Raw genomic sequence first — 19,235 nt, 5'->3', positions numbered from 1 at the left:
CACAGCTTTCTCTCTCTAATATACTGACTTAAGCATCGGAGGGGCCTTCCTCGGCGTCCCCCCCGAGGCTAGTTTACGTGTATTTGTTGTGCAGGAAACCCTCGGCTCCTGCGTCGTTCGGACCGAGACCAAGTTCCCTCAAGATAAAAGGATCTTCCGAGATTCGATTGTTTTCATCCGAAACAATACGTAATAGATTTTTACACAGAAAACGTAAAATGACAGTTATATCTGAACGAGAAATTTTAAGTTCAACACATAATAATAATTATACACAAATGAATCAAAAGTTATAGTAGCTCAGCATTTGTATTGTGTTAGAACTGGAAAAGGAGAAAACTTTTGAGTAAAGAAAAAAAAAGCCTTTCAAAGATACGCTTCTAACGCACCATTTGCCGTCAGAGAGCACATCATGCAGAATCTACTCAGAAGTAACAATCCCACTAAACAAATCTAGTAAAAGAAAGAAAAATTGATGAGATCATACTGTATTCCTGTGATATAGTGAGTTAAGCTTCAGACTGGCTTTGTAATTCTGGAATGTGATGCGCTTCTGCTCCAACTGAGAAGGATGTTTCAACAAAGGCCGAGGAAAAGGGGTTCATCGCTGACCAACCTTGGCGTTTTCAGGAACCACGATCACATTCAAGATCTTACCAGGAACGAAGATCTTCTTTTTGATGGTTTTGCCATCAATATACTTTGACAGCTTTTCGTCTGTGGAGGCTAATCTGAAAGCTTCATCTTCAGTACATGTTTCTTCTACTTGTATGGTTCCTCGTGTCTTTCCATTAACTTGAACGGGGAGGACTGTTTTGGAGTCTTTCAAATACGCTGGATTAGCCTAGAATCAAGAACTTTCACAAGTAAGAATTTAGAAGAGCTAGTATCTGTTCACAGCTAGCTTTGTTTAATTAGGGCCATGTATAAGTCTGAAGCACCCCAGTTTACGCTAAGCACCTCTATAGCATGGAGTTTCATGAAGAAATTACCAAGAAAAAGTAACTTGTACAATGAATTCTTTGGCTATCATAAGCAAATAAGGTGCAATAAACCATGCAAAATGCAAGTTGTGAAGCATAATACTTCGTAGTTGCTATGAACTTGAAAAGAATAGTATTCCTTCCGTCTCTAAATAAAAAAATAAACATTAAGATACGAAGACTGTCCTTTCTCTGTTTTAATTTGTACATCTTCATTACACCAATATGGAAAAATTCCAAGTTCAACTAACTAGTTTCCAAAATTGACTAATATTAGGACAGCCTAAATTAACTGTGTCCTATTACTAAAGACGTTGAGAGCATTGATCATTATGTGCATCATAGTTGCAAGTAACAATGTACAGAGTACATAATTTTGAAAACTGAAGACAAGGGAAGACTTGATTTTACCTTTGGGAAAGGCTCATATGCAAGTGAATTTGAGTTTCCAAGGCGAAACCAGAGTTCCTCAGCCATATGAGGTGCATATGGTGATAGCAACAGAACAAATGCCTCAAAGATTGACCTTGGATGTCGGTCCCACTAATAAGAAGAAAACAATGAAGTCATGAAAAGGCAATAACAATCATAAATTTAACTCAATATATATCATGCTTGAAATACTATTGTTTGAAATTGGATCAAACACATCAGAACCACTTTTTTTAGGTTAGGTCAGATAAATTTTGGTTCATAGAAACAAGAAGGTGAATTTTACTTATCACATAAACGACATCCAATCCTAAATGTTAAACTCAAAGATTTTCCACCTAAGTTCCAGAAAGAAACAGATATATGCTCACAGGAACGAAGGGCGAGGAAGTAAACCGGTCAAACCTTGTATGCAGCATTAATGAACTCCATCATTGCCGAAATACCAGTGTTAAACCGGGTTGCTTCAATTTCCTCAGTGACCTACATGAAAGCCAATAATGCCAGTGACTATTTCATACGAATAAACAAGTTTTTTAGCCATTATCATATAGATTTCATGAGACCAGCAAACAAATGAAACTCAGCTTATAGAGTAATCGGAACAATATCATTTTTTAATATGTATTGCATGTTTTTTAATTTTGACAACATATATTCCATTTTTATCTTTAAACATGATTCTTCTGCACACTCCCATCAGAAATAAACTAATGTATCCATCATTCCAAATTACAACAGAGAACAACTTTTGACCTTTTCAATGCATTTATGAAGCGAACGAAGTTGTTCTATGGTAGGATCTTCATCCACGGCAATTGTTCCATCATTAAATGAACCATCAGATAGAGGTGAGCCCACAATTAGTCTCCATACTCTCCCCATAAATCGATAAACACCTTCGATTCCACTAGTATTCCATGGCTTTGAGTCTCTGAAATAATCAAAATGGATTTGCTAGTTAATACATAAACTTTTTATCAATCCCCTTATAAAATCCAGATTTTTGACAAATGATTAAAAAAATGACTAAACAATTTCAGTGACTAAAACCAACCTTAATGGTCCCATGAACATCTCGTACAAGCGGAGTGAGTCAGCACCATATTCGGCAACCACGTCCTCTGGATTAATGACATTACCCTTGCTTTTACTCATTTTATAAGCTCGAGCAATAAGCCGAATACTTGGATTCTCTTTCAACACAAAAAATTCACCTGACTTCATAACCTTAACCCAAGCAAAGAGATTCTATCATATTCTGATTGTTTGAGGAATTAAAAAAAAAATGGCAAATATATTTTGATGAGATACTAAATTGATTGAGACGACTAGGTCTATGAATACAAAAATACATACTTTTTCCTCAGGAATTTGTTCTTGACAAAGATCACCGGACATGGTAGCTGAATCTGCAGATATAAAATTTCCATTTGTGTCCTTTAGTGCCGTATACTGGACCTGGAAATTTAGACAAAAAAATAGTGAAACACTGGAGCAACATTATGTCATTAAACCACTGAAGTTTCATACCTCTCCTAAGATAATTCCCTGGTTTATGACACACTTGAATGGTTCCTTTGTAGACACAACACCAATATCATAGAGAACCTGACAAATGGAAAAGATAAAAGTTGCAATCAAATGACACAAGGACAGAATCAGATATGATACTTCAACAAAGGATGAAACCATTTCTTCAAGAAACTTACAACACTTTCTACACCTCTTAGATATAAACATATTATTTAAGTTAAATTGGATAATATTCTCAGATCAAAGTAGTATGAAAAGAACTTTATCAGCATCTAAAATTTCAAAACAGAATTCCCAAGGCTCAATATCTAAGAATCTCATAAAGCATGAACTTAGCCAAAGAAAACCTTGACACCTTGTGCCAAAACCTCGCATAAAGTAAGTGAAGGACTGCATGCTCAGCACCACCAACATATACATCAACTGGGCCCCAATACCTGCATGTTTACAACTGCCAGAAGGTAAGGCCATGGAGTATTCTTCATGCAATTCAAAACATGCATTTTTTTTAGATTATATTTTATTAAGTACTACGTATCATAAACACCTGACCTTTCTTTTTCTTTGTTGACTAATTCCTTTGAATTTTCTGGATCCATAAATCTCAAATAATACCTGTAAATAGGACAAAAGGTTATACCAAAGAGTGAAAACATAACAGTAAAGTCACGCTAGAATTTAACATTTTAAAATTTGCTACAACTGAAAGTCCTTTCATTTTCTCTATGAATCATATAGAATGCCAACCAAATAAGAAGGCAGATACAGAAAATAAGTGCAAAAAAAAAAAAAAGAGACATTACCAGCACGAGCCAGCCCACTGGGGCATGGTGTTTGTTTCTCTTCTGGCTGGCTTTCCTGATATGGGGTCTACTGTTTGTACCTGTTACAAATCAAAAAAGAGCTTATACCTATCAGGAATGCAAAAGTGGCTGAGACTTGTTCATTTTATGTGGAGAAAATTTCACATGAATGGAGAAAATTATAGTCCTACACAGACTATATTTTGCAAATCAAACAACTTACAAAAGGGAGTCACATGATAAATTATATTAAGGCAAGTGAACTCATACCCAAGATGCCGCTTTGGATAATGGCGGATCACCCGTCCCAGTAGGAGTAAAATCATCCAACTCAGGAAGTGTCAAAGGTAATTCACTTTCAGGAAGAGAAACACTCTCACTGTTGTCATCCAAAAATATTACAGGTATAGGCTCCCCCCAATAGCGCTGCCTAGCAAAAAGCCAGTCTCTTAACTTATAGTTCACCTGAATAACCAGACCGGATTACAAAAATTAAAAAGAAATCAAACATAAAATTTGTCTGTTTCAGCTTTCTCAGAAATGGTGACAGCTTTCCATTTATAACTACTACAAGTGACTAGGTGATCAAGTGATCAACTTTAGAGAAAGGGAACAAACCTTTTTGTTTCCATTTCTAGTTTCCTCAGCCCACTGAATTACTTTTGCAGAGGCTTCTTTGCTAGACAAGCCATTGATATCAAGCCCTGTTGCCGAACTAGATGAGTTCATGATAATACCATCTCCAGGATAAGCCTTACCTTGACTGCTGCCATCTTCATCATCTGGCTTGACAACCCAATGAATTGGTATATCATACTTTGAAGCAAATTCATGGTCACGTGTATCATGCGCAGGAACAGCCATTATAGCTCCAGTACCATAGCTGCAGAAACGACCATGCATGGCAGCTAACAGCTAAGTATACAGATTAAAGTATATATAGCAACATTGACAAATGCACAACAAGATCCTCAACGACTGCAGTTACCACTGCAATTTAAGTGAGGCCTAAAAAATATATTATTGAAGGAAAACTCGGCCACACCTTCCTAGAACATAATCTGCCACCCATATGGGAATGGCCACTCCGTTGGCAGGGTTCTTTGCATAGCAACCAGTAAAGACTCCAGTTTTCTCTTTTTGGAGCTCAGTCCTCTCAAGGTCACTCTTTCTTGAGGCAAGCTCTTTATACTCCTCAACCTATTTTAAGAGTAATACAACTCAAACTTTAAATAACAAGTAGAAGCAGATATTTTATTCAGATAAAGAATATAACAGGCATACATATTTGGCTTGGTCTGTGGATACTAGTGATTCCAACAAGGGATGCTCCGGTGCCAGCACAAGATAGCTGCAAATAAAAGATAGATCTATCCAAATGATTATAAATCCTTATAGTATATGATTAGAACACTACTAGAGGGATAACTTCCGGATACATACGTTGCTCCAAAAATAGTATCTGGCCTTGTTGTATAAACAGTAATTCCAACCCCTCTTTCGCGTCCATCAACAGCAAGCACCGGAAATTCCAGCTCAGCCCCTTCTGACTTCCCTATCCAATTTCTTTGCATTTCCTTTAAACTTTCGGGCCAGTCAAGCTCTTCCAGATCACGAAGAAGGCGGTCTGCGTACTCAGTGATCCTGAGCATCCACTGCCTCATTGGCTGCTTGTAATAAACAATGATACTGAAATTATGAAAACATTCAAAGGAAATAGAAGTAAGACAACATAAGAAGCAAACACAAGGGAAACTTAGCATTCTCGACTTTTGTTTCCACTATACCTTTCGTATTACTGGATGACCCCCACGTTCACTGACACCGTCTATTACTTCCTCGTTTGCCAACACTGTGCCAAGAGCAGGGCACCAATTGACAGGAACTTCTGCCTGAGAATCATAGTTACCCCATAAAAATCATCTTGTGGGAGGGGGCTATACATGTGTAAAAAGTTTTGGTATGACACTAACCTGATAGGCCAATCCTCTTTTCAGGAGCTGAAGAAATATCCATTGTGTCCATCTATAATATTCTGGTTCTGTTGTAGAGATTTCACGATCCCAATCATATGAGAAGCCCAATGATTTAAGCTAAAAAGCAGCAAGCGTAAATAATAGAAGAGTTACAAACAGCTAAAGACAATGCATATTATCTAATAAACCTATTCTTGAGAATTTGCAGTGTTAAGCATCAAAATATTTAAGTCAACATTACATGCAACAACATTTGTTATATTTTCAGGTGACAACACCCTGAACAGGTGTGGTTTCCAAAGTACGATTAAAGAAAGTAACTGACCTGTGATCGAAAACGTCCAATATTCCTCATAGTTGTGATTTTAGGGTGGGTACCTGTCTGTCACACATTTAAGCTGATGACCATAATTTGTAACAAAAAGGTATTGTAAACTAACATGTGATAAACCATGTCCTAGGATTTAAAATAAAATCAAAATCAAAACATACATCAATAGCATACTGCTCTGCTGGCAACCCAAATGCATCCCATCCCATTGGATGCAAAACATTGAAACCCTGCATCCTTTTGAATCTGGCGAGAATATCAGTAGCTGTATATCCAAGTGGATGGCCAACATGTAACCCAGCTCCGCTGTAAAATGTAATATTTCTCCATGTAAAATTCAGCAGAAAATCAAGATGCAATATATTATGTCACAGGGATATTCATACATTGAAAGACAAAAGAAGTTATCTTAGTCCAAAATAACAGGTTCAAACAGAAGCCAGTCATCCTGAGTAAGAAATTAAATTCAATACCTAATAATACCATTAAGATAGCTAACCATTTATAATCTAAATTATTACAAGTGACATCAAATTTCTAACTAAGGAGATAGTTTATAAAGACAACTTATCATTCAAATGTATGAGAAATTAAGTATTTCAAACAATCTACAACTCCTCAGCTCCATATAATTGATTACTTAACTAACATTTTCCATTCCGCATTAAACCCATGTCATCATTTGTTGTTTGAAATAACAATGCACTATTACTCCGGCTCATCATTTCTACACAGTGGTAGCTTCCTAGAGCCAAAGCGATGCCCATACAGCAAATCAAGCTTCAAGGATCATACCATAATGTGAATACTTTCAATCACTACCTTAATGAACAATATTACCAGCTAAAACCAACTACAACTATTGCACCAAGAAATGTCATCAGTATCAATCAATCAATCCAAATTCTTTCCACATTATCCCAAAAGTGAAAAACAATTGTCAAAATGTAGTCTTACACCCATGTCAATTAACAATTGTCAAGTGCCAAAAATGAAACAGTATAAACTAATTAATTCAAAGTAGAAGCTCGTCCCATTTCAATTAATAGTCCAAATTACAAATTTTTAACCTTCAAACAGTCAATTAAAACTGTATATATGATCATTGCATTTACCAAAAGCATTTACACAGTAGCAAATTACAAAAAAATCTTACAAATTCAATAAAAAGATAAAGGAAAGGGTTTTACCTGGGGTAAGGAAACATGTCAAGAACATAATACTTAGGTTTAGAAGTATCAACATCATCTGGGGTTCTAAAAGTTTTATTATCCTCCCAAAATTGTTGCCATTTGGGCTCAATTTCATGAAATGGGTATGCCCTTTTAACTTGTTGCTCCTTAACTGTATCTTTCTCCTCTAATTTACCCAATTCACCTCTAATTTCACTAACACTTCTTCTAATTCTACTTCTAAGCTTCAATTTAAGACTTTTTTTACTACAAAAACCAAAATTAGTAGAAGAATTGAAGATGGGTTTATGAAAAAATTGATTTTGAGGTGAAAAAAATGGTGGGTATTTTAGAGAAGATGGTTTTAAGTGATGAATTTGTAAAGGTAGTTGAAGATTTGTCTCCATTTTTTTTGGGTGGAAGAAGGGTGGAGTTTCAAAGTAAGAAGATAATGCAACTTCCTTACATAGTTTGGTTTTTATTGGCGGGCTTTACATTGAAAGTGTATGTATGATATTCATAAAATGGGCTTTGGGACTTTGACATGAATTTGCAAAGTTTGTAGCCCAGCAATTGTGGAGGGAGGTGAAGCATTAATAACAAAGGTCTTTTATTTTTTATTTTTTTTTGGGGTGAAAATGATCAGAATTTAATTAATAGTTAAACCACCCCTCTGATGTAGCAAAAGCGTGTACAAACTCAACATTATACACATAAGTTAGATTGGTGACACAACACCCAAATAGTCATGCCATTTCTGGCCAAAAGAACTACAGTTTCCTTCAGATAAACTATCACTAGGATTGGGAGGGGGGTTACAAAGGATACATTTTGATAACCAATTGCTTCCATCTTTCCTTCTAATCTGGGTAGGAGTTAGACTCGACTTGGCTCGCCTGGCTTGGAAATCTGCTTCCCTGACTTGTGTCCTTGGAGCTTTCAAAATGCTGCTGCTCCCTGATTGTGGTATTAGGTCCCTGCACCAGATTGAGAATAGGTGGCCTTCATCAGGAGGAGAATTTATATCACAAATACTGTTGACAGATCTCTAACAGTCAGATAGGTTAAGAAAGTTCATCCAATTGCTCTCCCTGGCCCAATGGCAAGCTGCCAAAATGGCAAACAGTTCTGTCATGTAAAGAGTTTGGGGCAAAACAATGGCCAACTAGTCCCTAAACCCATTCCCCATAAGGGTTCCTGCATATACAGGCTATACCTGAAGATAAGGTGTTGGGAGAAAAGGAGGCATCCACTGAGATTCTTGTCATCTGACTAGAGGGGCTGGAGAGGAGGTGAGGGGTTGGGATTGATGGTATGGCTGGTCCAGAGTTGTTGGGGGGAAAGTAGAAGAGGTCTTTGATGATGTAGGTGGTAGAGGCCCAGAAGCTAGTAAGGGGTTTGGATTTGTTATTAAAGACCCAAGTGTTCCTTCTTAGCCATATGTTCATTAGAATGATGGGAAAGGAAAAGTTCTAGGGGATCCCAAAGAGACGCTGGGAGGTAGTGTTTAAGTTATGAAGAATCCAGGATTGTATGTCAGGTTGATCAAAGCTAGAAGGGGGGTTTTTCAGTCCCCATACTTCTCTTTCCCTTGGACAATCCCTTAGAACATGGATACCATCCTCGATGGTGCGAGGACATAAGCAATAGAATTGGGAAAGGGTTATGTGTTTGAGGAAGAGATTATTGCATGTAGGAAGTCTATCCCATAAGCATTGCCATAGAAACATTTGTGATTGGGGGTGGGGGATGTTGAGGTTCCACAGTTTATCCCATGGAATAACAGGGGCTGAACTGACCTTGGTTTACGGTAGTGTTTTAGGTAGTGGTTAGCGTTTAAACCAAGTTTAAAACATTTAGGAAAAAAATAAGTGTATTTGGTTAGATAGGATTCATGTAACGGTTAGTGGTAGAGATAGAGTTTATGTAGCTTTTGTCAAAATTTAATAATATTAGTGTTTGAAAACAGGTAGCTAGTAGCATTTGACAAATTTAGTTTACTTAAAAATATTATGCCTATTTTTATTGATTTTAATGTTTCAACCGCTATGGTTGTCAAACAATCATACAAGTACTATTAACTGCTACATTAACAACTATCATTTTCACACTACTAATTAATAGTTCGCTACTCTAACAACTACCTTCTACTCAACTACTAAAATACAATAGTAATATAAGTAGATGAGAAGTTTAGTCCAAATGTAATCGATTTCTAGGATAAATTTGACATAGTTTACAATTATAAAGTGTATTAATTTGGGAACTTTATTAGTAGTAGCATGATGATCACTAGAAATTAAAAGTTTTGTTGTTTTCCTAAGTGCTAGTTATTTAACAAATATAGGCTTTGTTCACTTCACCTTTAAAAAATAATATCAGTAAAAATTATTTCAGTTCAGCAAAAAAAATAATTTCAGTTTAGTAAAAAAAAGTTCGATTTAGTATAATTCAATAACTTTTAGAAGAAAATATAACAGAAAATTAGTAAAAATAATTTCAATTCTAGTAAAAATAATTTAAATTTAATAGAAATAATTTCAATTCCTATTTAAGGTGAAAAAAACGGGTATAGAGTAACAAACTAGAGGGAGTAAAATTTTGTCAAATGATTCCAGTTGCTTTCCACTGGGCCACTACACGTTCTTTATTTGGAATATGGATGGTTAGCGAAATCCCCGTGATATTAATACGTAGAAGTCGGTGAGATTCCTCAATTGAAATAAGTGGTTGCTTGATCTTATCAAATTAAAGTTTTAGCTTTGGATGTTTGTCGATCAATGTTAGTTTGATGCAAAAAGACCAAAAAGCATGGTTGATGTGACATACACTTGTCATATTTATGGGAATATTCATTACTTGACAAAGGGTAATCTTGTCTTTTCACTATGAAAACCTAAAGTTATCCTTGCTTTTGGGTATAAAAAGGTTGAAATAAACAATTTTCTTAAAGGTGTGTTGAAAGAGATGGAAGGTGGCTCTAGGTCTATGAGAAAGCAATTGAGAAGCATAGGATTTGGGTGGTTTTTCTTGAGAGTTGTAAGTTATTCCTCTTATTTGTATTTGTGATTGAGAATTGAAATAGTTATGAAACTATTATGATTTTTGAAACAGATCTATATATATATATATATTTTTCTTTTTTTTTGAAATTTTCAAATAAAAGTAAAAATGATTGAAAAGAGTATTGATTCACTTTAAATATGAAATTTTACTTGTAAAATTTGTTATGTATGTCATATGATTAGATCTATGGGAATGATATAGAGAAACATTATATTAGTGTTGAAATTTATATTTCTTCTTTCTTTTTTTTATATATATAAATAATTGAAAGCTCTTATTCTTTGATTTGTTAAGTCATCTATAGATGTCTATCACGCTTGTCAATGCATAACTTTAACCATCGTTAACTTTTAAAAAATTATAAAAGTTATATGTTGTAACACATTAACATTTAACGGAGATAGAGATGGTAATTATTTAGACGATTCCATTAAGATCTCACATAACCATAATTTCTATAATTTTCCTATTCATAGTGTGTATTGTGAGTAATATTTTACTACCTTTTATGAAGGTAGTACTATTTAAGTAATCAAGTTTAATAAGAGAATATATTATTTTGATATATTTTCTATAGAGATCTTATGATACTATTATTATATTTTAGTGATATTCTAAAATAGTAATGATATTCTAAGATAGTTTAATGATATTCTAAGATAGTTTTATGATAATTTAATATTATATATTGTTTAGTATAAACTATAAATATTGTCTTTATACACAAATGGTAAATGATTTCTTTTGGATTCAAGAATTAGGTTGTGCAAATGATTTTTAATCTATGCCAATCTAGTTTTCTTACCATTATTTGAAATGTGCTATTATATAAGATCAGAAAAGTTAAGTTATAGTAGAGTTTTATATTGTTTAGTTTATGTTTTGTAAACTCACAAATGGTAAATGAATTTCTTTTGCCTTCAAGAATTAGGTTGTGCAAATGATTTTGAATTTATGTCAATCTAGTTTTCTTACCATTATTTCACCCAAAACCTTTCTTTTATTTGATATATTTTTATAAATTTTTTCATCATATTTAAGTTTAATAGGACAATAATTGGTTTTTATTTTTTTATTAATACCCTAACTTCAATTTTGACCAATTTTTTTTTACTTTCTCCTGCCCTAAAAAGGAAATATGTGCTCCCATGAACCAAATAACACCCCAAGAGATTATTTGACTGGTTAGAACCATCCACTTTTATCTTTAAAAAGATCTATGAATAAAATTTTCGTTAAACATGACCAACTTTTGTCGAGCAATATACTATCAACAACTATTTCACAACCAATCTTTATCAGGTACATACCAAGGTTGTCACGCATATGTTTGACCTAGTATAATAATAATTTGGAAGAGGTTGAGATGATGGAGTAGTGACATCGCTTCCACCTCGTATTCCTAAAGTTAGGATCAAGCCTCATGGGACACATTTGAGGGATTTCCCTTATCCCCCTCAAATGAGCCCCTTTGTTCCTGTTTGTTTTATCCCATTTTGTAATTCTCCAATGCATATGTTTGAATGTTTGATTGATTATATTTGGATACCATACATTGAAATGGTTCTAAAAAAGTTACATGTTAAGTAGCAATAGACGGTATATGCATCTTGTTGTATAAAAGTCTTAAATAAATGCATGCAACTCCAAGGGCTGTTTATGTCAATTTTTGTGAATAATTTGTGTTATAATGAAATGTAAAGTATGATTTATTTCCAATTGTATATCTCATGTATTGGAGATTTGGAGAGATGGAATTAGTAAATAGGATGATGACTTGTATAGTCAATTAGTCTTCAGAAGTAATCCGTATATTAACATGTGGAACTTTTTGAAAGAATTTATGTATGATAATGTGAAAAAAATATTCAAATCTTATTAATTTGATTTTGTTCTCATTATTCTTATAACATAACTTGAGACCACATATCATGAAAAAGAAATATGTGTTCTTTTCTTCATTTGTTTCATCTTTACATTATTTCATGTCAGATTACTGATCAAAAATTCGACTTCACAGACACTGCTGATTGCCCCCTATATCTTCTGCTGTACAAAACTGGGGCTCGAACGCAAGGATACACATTGCTTGCCAAGAAAATCAATTTGGCTCCTGTTTTGATTGCAACTCCTCTAGATGTCTTATTGCTTGATTAGCTGCATGAAGAATCATCTTCTTGATCTGGTTAACATTGGAAGAGAAGCGTTAGTGACTTTGTATGATGAGATAATCTACATACAAACCACAGGCAATAAGAAGAAACTTGACTTTGTTACCTCCAGCTTATCTTCCCGAGCCTTGTGGAATTTTGGGAGTTTCCGGAACTCTTCTGTTAGCCGAAAACACTCTCCAATGTTCTCTGGTGAAACAAAATCTACAGCTACCTTTGTGCAGGACTGCAAAACGACCTTGTTATTAGGTACACGGTACATCAGCAAATGCCTCCTGTGATTTTGAGTTAAAAAAATTGGGGCAAGTAGTTTACCTTGAGATTTCGAACCTGATGTGGACAACCAGCAGGTATGAACACTGCCTCTCCAAGCCTTTGCTCAAATGTCCAGGGTTCAATACCTGAAAAGTTTGAGATGAGCATTTGTCTATATATTCTGATAAAAAATTAATATGTAATAATATGAAAATTGTGTGGCATACTAACCATATTCCTCCTTCAGCTTTCGCTTGTGCTCTGAGGTCAAGTAGAAGGACTGATCATGAATAGGATGGATGACCTGATCACATGAAGAATTAGAACTGTCATTTCCATATCATCATTGGGGCTGGTAAAGTGGTAATGCAAATTAATGTTGTGTTTAGTGAGGTTTAAGTTCTATGGTTTTCATGCAAAGAAAGAAACACAAAGCTCGAGATTTAAGGGAATGACAGAAGTTTTGAAGATTACCTGTTCTACAGGATTACAATAAGCATGTCTGAACTCCTTGGAGTGTTTCCTCAAATACATCTCTAACTTTGGTACATCTTCCCTCCTAAAAATGTCCCAAAGAGCAGCACCCTTGTCTGTTATGCCACACGTCTGAAGATCGAATTTCTTGGAGTCTGATAACTGCAATTCTCTTCGATCTTGAGTTTTGTGTTTCTTTTTGAGCGTCTCAATCGCAGACAATTGATCCTCACTAAAAGAAACATCAGCCGTATGCATTAAGATGTTTACCTGCACCAATGAAAAGAATTATAAAAATATATAAGCATGTAAATTGTCAATTACTAGTCTACCCAAGATTTCCCTTTGACCAAATGTAGACAGGGGAACTCTGTTTCTATAGATTAACATTAAGTTAATAATATCTTTTGTTTCCTTTCAGAAAAATTAAGCAGGTGATGTAACATACCGCATCAGACATGTCACAGTGAAGCTTTGTCACGGAATCTCCTCTTCCAAGCTCTTGAGCAGTACCATAAGCTATATACGTCTTTGGTCCTAAGTCAGGTTTGAGGATGCTTGAAGGTAAAAGGGTAGCAAGGTTCAGGATACCATTTCTAGGGTCAGTATACTCTTGAAGTGGTAATGCACTAATAAACTCATCACAATGCCTTGGCAGAAGATTTTCAAACTTGTCGGATGGAGGCCAATCTTTCAGCTTTAACATCTGAGGCCAGAAATTTGCGTAGTTTCTACCTTTCTTGTACCCTCTGAAAAACTCCCTAGTACTAATTTCAACCTGCATGCGTTAAAATTTGATGTCAAGACTTCATGTAGTGCACGCATCAGTTTGCTTGTATATTAGTGCTTATTTTCATACAAAGTAGGATGTATATACTGAAAACAAACTCCGAAAGCAAACTACAGTCTGACCACAATAAGTGTAAATTTCAGTCAAGAGCACATATTAAGGTTTACATGTTTGTCTTTGAACACTAGCAGTACAACCAAAACTGTCAAACATTGCAGATTACGATGACACAGGTCAAACAGCAACTTCCATTTACTTGGGCTTCCTAGAGTCAATTACTAAATGTCATCTCCAGATCCATTTTAGTAGAGCTTTAGGCAAACTAACAGTGTTTTAGAGGTCGGACAATATATAAGCACATTTAGCATCCTCTTACAATAAGAAACTCATGTTTAACTCTAAAAGCTACAAGCTTTTTTGTTCATTTTGGTGCCTGATCTATCTGCTGAAACAAACACCAACCTTGAGCATCAATATTGATCCCAACATACAGAAACTTTCGGAACCCCTTTATTGTTTAAGGCCAAAGCATAAACTGCCAGACTCGAATATATTTTATTTATACTGCCAAGTAAAATGAAATATTGATGTTGATCGATTAATGTTTTACTCAGTTATTGTTACTAACTTCCTACATCTTGGAACGTTCATTGAACTCTCTCCTGAAATCTCATACGAATATCACATTTTCGTACCTTGATTAACCATTCAGCCAAGAATTTCAGAAGGGTTGACATGAAATGCAGATTTTTAACAAGTCAGCATTGAATGGATTAAGGCAAGTGCAAAACTATAAACATAATATAAATGAGCAACCATCAAAAAGACAAAATAACAGATAGATTTAAGTAGGAACAGGAACATGAATTATAAAACTTAGATGATGTGAATTGCTACCTCACAATTAGCTAGACAATCAACTGCTTTGATCTGCGAGTCCACATTTTCACAAAGTGCTCGTGACATTACCATTGGCTCCCAACTCAAACCTAGTGTTTGAGACAAGGTGTCTTGAACAATTATTGGTTGACCTTTCCCCCAATATCTTCTAAAGTGTATTCTTCCATCATTAGTAAGCATTTCTTTAGCTAATGGGCAATATAGGTAATTATCGCCAGAATATTTTCTGGATGCTGCTTGTCGAGTAACCTTCAAATTACTTTTAGGGGTTGGTTCAACAAACTTGTCTTTTACAACCTTTTCTGCCCTTGCTTCCAAGTTCCATAACCATTGTAATGAAATAATCCTCCTTAATTCTAAAATTCCAACACCACAACCTCCTCGGTCCTTTGAAGGACAGGGAATTACATCTTCGTTAGCTGTCCAAGTACTTAATTTATGTGGCGCATCATATTGAACTGAACGGCATAATAAAGGATCGCCCCCATGAACGTAGTCATATCCCTTGTGAGTATATTTATGTTGAGTTATTTCAGGGCCACCCGAGAGCCTCCCTTGACGAATTTCTCGACAACAGCTCAAACACAATTCAAAAGAACAATTAGGGCAACATCGATGAAGATCAAATATTGAAGTTGCACATTGGTTGCTGTAAGAAACAAAGAACATAAGAGTTAAAACTTATAAGAAATGGTAATGCAGCACTATTTTTCATTAATCACTAAGATATTATAAACAAAAAAAAAGTACCAATAGATCCGCTCATCATCAAAGCTAGAAGACTCTTGTATATCCTCTTCATTGAGAATTTTGCCTGGACAAATATTATAATTAGCAAGATTAAAAAACAAAAAGAGTAATATTGCCTACGAAATGTAGGTATCATTGCATACCTAATATCTTGGATTCCAATATTAATTCTGAACGTTGTTCGTGTTGAATTTGTCTTATGAATGGGAGCAGCTTTGTAACCAAGTATGTGAGGTGCTGAACCTTTTCGTGGTCAACACTTTCTCGATTTAATGTCTGCTTAATAATATAAAACTTATTAGTAATATAAATAAGTATAACAATATGTCAATATGAATTCATATAAACTGTAATGCTATAATTGCTCATAACAGCATAGGTACTCACAGTGATCGAGTTCAAGGAGTGTAGACACTCGTTACAATTGCAAATTTCCCGACAGAAGGGGCAGGACAATGCAAGTTTCACCTCTGAAATGTGAGGATACCACTGCTTGATGCATCGCATACAATATTGCTTTTCCTTACAGTTTAAGCATGGAACGACAATTGGTCTATCATTTTTTTTACATTGATGGCAATTGAGCTTCTTCTCCATTTTTTCCTGTAACACACAAAAGCAAGTGATATTATATTTTGATTATTGCCTTATTGGCTAACAGAAAGTACGGATTTAAAACAAGTTATGAACCGACTTTAACTTACCCTTGTATTTCTCTTTACATCATATTTTGCGTTCAATGTTGAAATAGGCGAGGGTTGGGAGCCTGATGTGTGGGAAGAATGCAGCGAGTTATCAGAATCTTCAGAACAAGAACTCGACAAATCAATTATGTTCTTCCCCCAATTGTTAGGCTTACACTGCCTTGCTCTACCAGTACTTCTAGTTTTCTTAACCACTGGTCGAATTTGGTTCTTCCTTGTCAAATTTCTCTTTACACCAGTAGTCCTCTTCCTCGACCTCCTACACATCGAAATCTCAAAATCCTCATCATCAGACTCTTCCTCTACTTCAACACTCGCATCATCATCATCATCATAAGACACTTCCTCTACTTTAACACTCTCTACATCATCATTTGACACTTCCTTTACTTCAACACTCGCTTCATCATCATCATACGACACTTCCTCCACTTTAACACTCTCTACATCATCATCTAACACTTCCTTTACTTCAACACTCTCTTTGTCATCATAACCATCAGTTCCACAATCGCCAAACAAATAATTCTGTATTTCTCTACACAAACGCCGTTGTTTCAATGAAGAAACAACCTCGTCTATTTCCTTCTTTTGTTTCTCATCGGAATGCAACAGATCATCAAAACTCCTTTTAACCTTTCTCCTTTGCATACCTCTCCTCAAAGGCCTTTCGTTTGCAAACATCACTGACATTTTTCACTGAAAAAAAAATAAATCATCAATAACTTTAAAGTACACTAAATATCATAAAAATAAATTTAACTACTTTTACTTCATTTGTACATTTACCAGAATATAAGTCAATTTTAAGAATCCAAATTTAACTATTTTTGTATGGTACAGAAAAATAGCATATGATTCAATAAATTTATATTCTATGCTAAATTGAATTTATAAAACGACTTACATTTTTGTCAAAAACAATTATTTTAATTTGGATCGAACACAGAACATCCTAACACTATCAACATTATGAATAACAATAAAATAATATTCAACATCAAAAAAAAAAAAATCAATTAAGATCAAATTTATATCTAATCAATTCGTTAATCATATTAATTACATCAAAAAATTCCAACTATTTAATCTCAAATTATTCAATAACAGCTATAATCAACAAATTTCAATACATAAAATTAATAAGAATTGAATAAAGATAATCCGAATTTCAATCAATAAATTTCTTCACGAATATTAAAAGCTAGAACTTGAACCAAAAATTCATCTGATATCAACTATAATCACAATAAAAAAACAAGATAATCATACAGCATTAATAAAAAAAGATTAAAAAAATGTGAATTTCAATACACAAAATTTACAAGAATTGAGTTTATACCATTGAATATCAAAAATCAGAGTGCGATTACGATTGTTGTGAGTCGTCAGCTACAAAGCTGCCGCCTTAATCGGTTTTCCGACGGTTGATCGGCGACTGCGACGGCGACGGCGACGGAACTCCGTTAGGCGTTGATTGAGAAAGATTATTAGATGTTAGAATAGAAAGTAGGTGAAAATAAAGTAATACAGAGGAAAACTGTGGTTTATATATATATATTAGGAATTTAGGAGAAATAAAATCGCATCACTACTTTTCCTCAGAAAAAAAATATATAATAAAATCGCATCACTATGATTTTATCTTATTTTTGTTTTGTATAATTTTGTAAAGTTCGTGTATTACAAGATTATTCTGTATTTGATAAGTATCAATGTATAATATCTGAGTAATTGTAATTTTGAATAAATCTTATCTAATGTATTTTATAGAGAAATTAATAGAGTTAAGCTTCGTCAAATTAAAATCTCACGTGGTAATTAATGCTAAGTTACTTCATATGAGTTGTTTGTTGTACTTATTAAAATTCTTGGAGTAGTCCTATATTAACTAGGATCTTGCTAACGAACGCAGGTTGTTAATATGGAGTAGTCCTATAATAATATGGAAAGTTGAGAACGTGAGAAAAAGGTTAGCTTGACTTAAAAATATAAAGTCTTTACAAGCTGTTTAGTTTATTGAATTTTCCTAGTTTGAAAAGTAAAACAAACGGTGTGATGAAAACAATGTGCATCACAAATCCTAGTCAAGAGCGGAATTGTACTAGTGTTGTTGTGCATTAGGATTAGCGTTTAGGTGAAGCTGCCTTATGCCAACATGTTGCATGTGTGCTCCATAAATAGAGCATATGTATGCATCATATGGTTGTTGCACGGATTATGAGAATTTGTATACATCACGCACACACGCACCACTTGCATTCTATGGACGGTATATGGTATTTTCACGTGTTTTGCTTGTGCTAGCGTGTGTGATGGACTATATATGTCGTGGTAGCAATCGGGTTATTTGGATCGAGTTAGTTAATTCCTCTAAATAAAAAAATTTATTAACTCAAAAAACAAAATAAAATTATACAAAGTATATATTTATGGTCAATGTGGTAATCCTCTGAACTTTGAAAGATTAGACAGGTTTTAACATCATTTACCTAAAATCCTATGATTTTCTTCCCAAATAAAGGTTTAGTCCTTTAGGGTTCATTTGTGGCACCGGAGTACCAATCCGTAAACCCCAATTGAATTTAATTGTTGATGACTTGATGATGGTCCTAATATTGAAAACCCAAAAATATTGCCAAGTGGTAAAATTTTTATAAATCATGCAGAGCAGAAGATGCCAACTTGCCAAGGATCTTGAATAATAAAGGAAAAGATAAAAGGAAAAACAGCATTTATTCTTTTATTTATTTACTATGGAAAGCAAGAATAAGAGTAATTAATTGACAAATTAGGTTACGATCTTGTGAGAAGACATTCCTAATTTTCCCTGTATTTACTTTTTTTTTTTTTTTTTTTTAAAAAAAATGGAAATAATATGGAGTACTCACT

At 34.3% G+C, this 19,235-nt stretch overlaps 2 protein-coding genes and 1 long non-coding RNA gene across 6 annotated transcripts; 1 reads left to right on the top strand and 2 right to left on the bottom strand.

Annotated features, from left to right (window-relative positions):
* Window positions 1-214: 214 nt before the first annotated feature.
* LOC110731305 (leucine--tRNA ligase, chloroplastic/mitochondrial-like) lies at window positions 215-9,107 on the bottom strand. Of its 3 annotated transcripts, none has more exons than XM_021911153.1 (21): window positions 8,450-9,106; window positions 7,252-8,210; window positions 6,223-6,367; window positions 6,056-6,112; window positions 5,728-5,847; window positions 5,542-5,646; window positions 5,198-5,421; window positions 5,039-5,105; window positions 4,800-4,954; window positions 4,373-4,637; window positions 4,025-4,219; window positions 3,755-3,834; window positions 3,504-3,566; window positions 3,307-3,388; window positions 2,949-3,026; window positions 2,775-2,876; window positions 2,473-2,645; window positions 2,172-2,349; window positions 1,821-1,898; window positions 1,395-1,526; window positions 215-844 (listed from the first exon to the last, which is right to left on the bottom strand). In XM_021911153.1, the coding sequence occupies exons 2-21, from the start codon at window positions 7,638-7,640 to the stop codon at window positions 602-604; spliced, it is 2,931 nt and encodes a 976-aa protein (XP_021766845.1). In that variant the 5' UTR covers window positions 7,641-8,210; window positions 8,450-9,106; the 3' UTR covers window positions 215-601. The 3 variants fall into 3 exon arrangements, with proteins under 3 accessions (XP_021766845.1, XP_021766847.1, XP_021766846.1); XM_021911154.1 differs by having other exon boundaries at window positions 602-844; window positions 7,252-8,340; window positions 8,450-9,107; XM_021911155.1 differs by lacking the exons at window positions 7,252-8,210; window positions 8,450-9,106 and having other exon boundaries at window positions 6,056-6,108; window positions 6,223-7,245.
* A 3,040-nt stretch (window positions 9,108-12,147) lies between these two features.
* Window positions 12,148-17,931, bottom strand: LOC110731303 (lysine-specific demethylase JMJ25-like). 2 transcript variants are annotated; one of them, XM_021911151.1, is made up of 12 exons: window positions 17,686-17,931; window positions 16,344-17,042; window positions 16,027-16,242; window positions 15,783-15,918; window positions 15,640-15,703; window positions 14,887-15,538; window positions 13,648-13,977; window positions 13,200-13,469; window positions 12,957-13,029; window positions 12,786-12,871; window positions 12,577-12,696; window positions 12,148-12,481 (listed from the first exon to the last, which is right to left on the bottom strand). In XM_021911151.1, exons 2-12 carry the CDS (start codon window positions 17,034-17,036, stop codon window positions 12,401-12,403), a joined length of 2,721 nt encoding a protein of 906 aa, XP_021766843.1. In that variant the 5' UTR covers window positions 17,037-17,042; window positions 17,686-17,931; the 3' UTR covers window positions 12,148-12,400. The 2 variants fall into 2 exon arrangements, with proteins under 2 accessions (XP_021766843.1, XP_021766844.1); XM_021911152.1 differs by having other exon boundaries at window positions 12,149-12,481; window positions 15,783-15,915; window positions 17,686-17,930.
* LOC110731304 lies at window positions 12,704-13,709 on the top strand. Its single transcript, XR_002513275.1, has 3 exons — window positions 12,704-12,820; window positions 12,973-13,088; window positions 13,621-13,709. It is a non-coding gene; the product is annotated as an uncharacterized LOC110731304 (long non-coding RNA).
* Window positions 17,932-19,235: the final 1,304 nt, after the last annotated feature.

This window comes from Chenopodium quinoa, unplaced genomic scaffold (genome assembly GCF_001683475.1).
Source record: "Chenopodium quinoa cultivar QQ74 unplaced genomic scaffold, ASM168347v1, whole genome shotgun sequence".
Classification (NCBI taxonomy): domain Eukaryota; kingdom Viridiplantae; phylum Streptophyta; class Magnoliopsida; order Caryophyllales; family Amaranthaceae; genus Chenopodium; species Chenopodium quinoa.
Note: the sequence above shows the minus strand (reverse complement) of the source record. Positions and strands in the feature narration are given on the sequence as shown.

What these genes read in the sequence shown, in the direction of transcription:
- LOC110731303 (XM_021911151.1), bottom strand. Translation starts at nt 17,036, where the DNA reads ATGTCAGTGATGTTTGCAAACGAAAGGCCTTTGAGGAGAGGTATGCAA. An exon ending in ACTCCTTGAACTCGATCACT is followed by an intron (nt 15,919 to 16,026) that starts GTGAGTACCTAT and finishes TATATTATTAAG; the next exon opens with CAGACATTAAATCGAGAAAG. An exon ending in AAAGCTGAAGGAGGAATATG is followed by an intron (nt 12,872 to 12,956) that starts GTTAGTATGCCA and finishes CAAACTTTTCAG; the next exon opens with GTATTGAACCCTGGACATTT.
- LOC110731305 (XM_021911154.1), bottom strand. Translation starts at nt 7,640, where the DNA reads ATGGAGACAAATCTTCAACTACCTTTACAAATTCATCACTTAAAACCA. An exon ending in TTGGACGTTTTCGATCACAG is followed by an intron (nt 5,848 to 6,055) that starts GTCAGTTACTTT and finishes GCTGCTTTTTAG; the next exon opens with CTTAAATCATTGGGCTTCTC. An exon ending in CAGTGGGCTGGCTCGTGCTG is followed by an intron (nt 3,567 to 3,754) that starts GTAATGTCTCTT and finishes TCCTATTTACAG; the next exon opens with GTATTATTTGAGATTTATGG.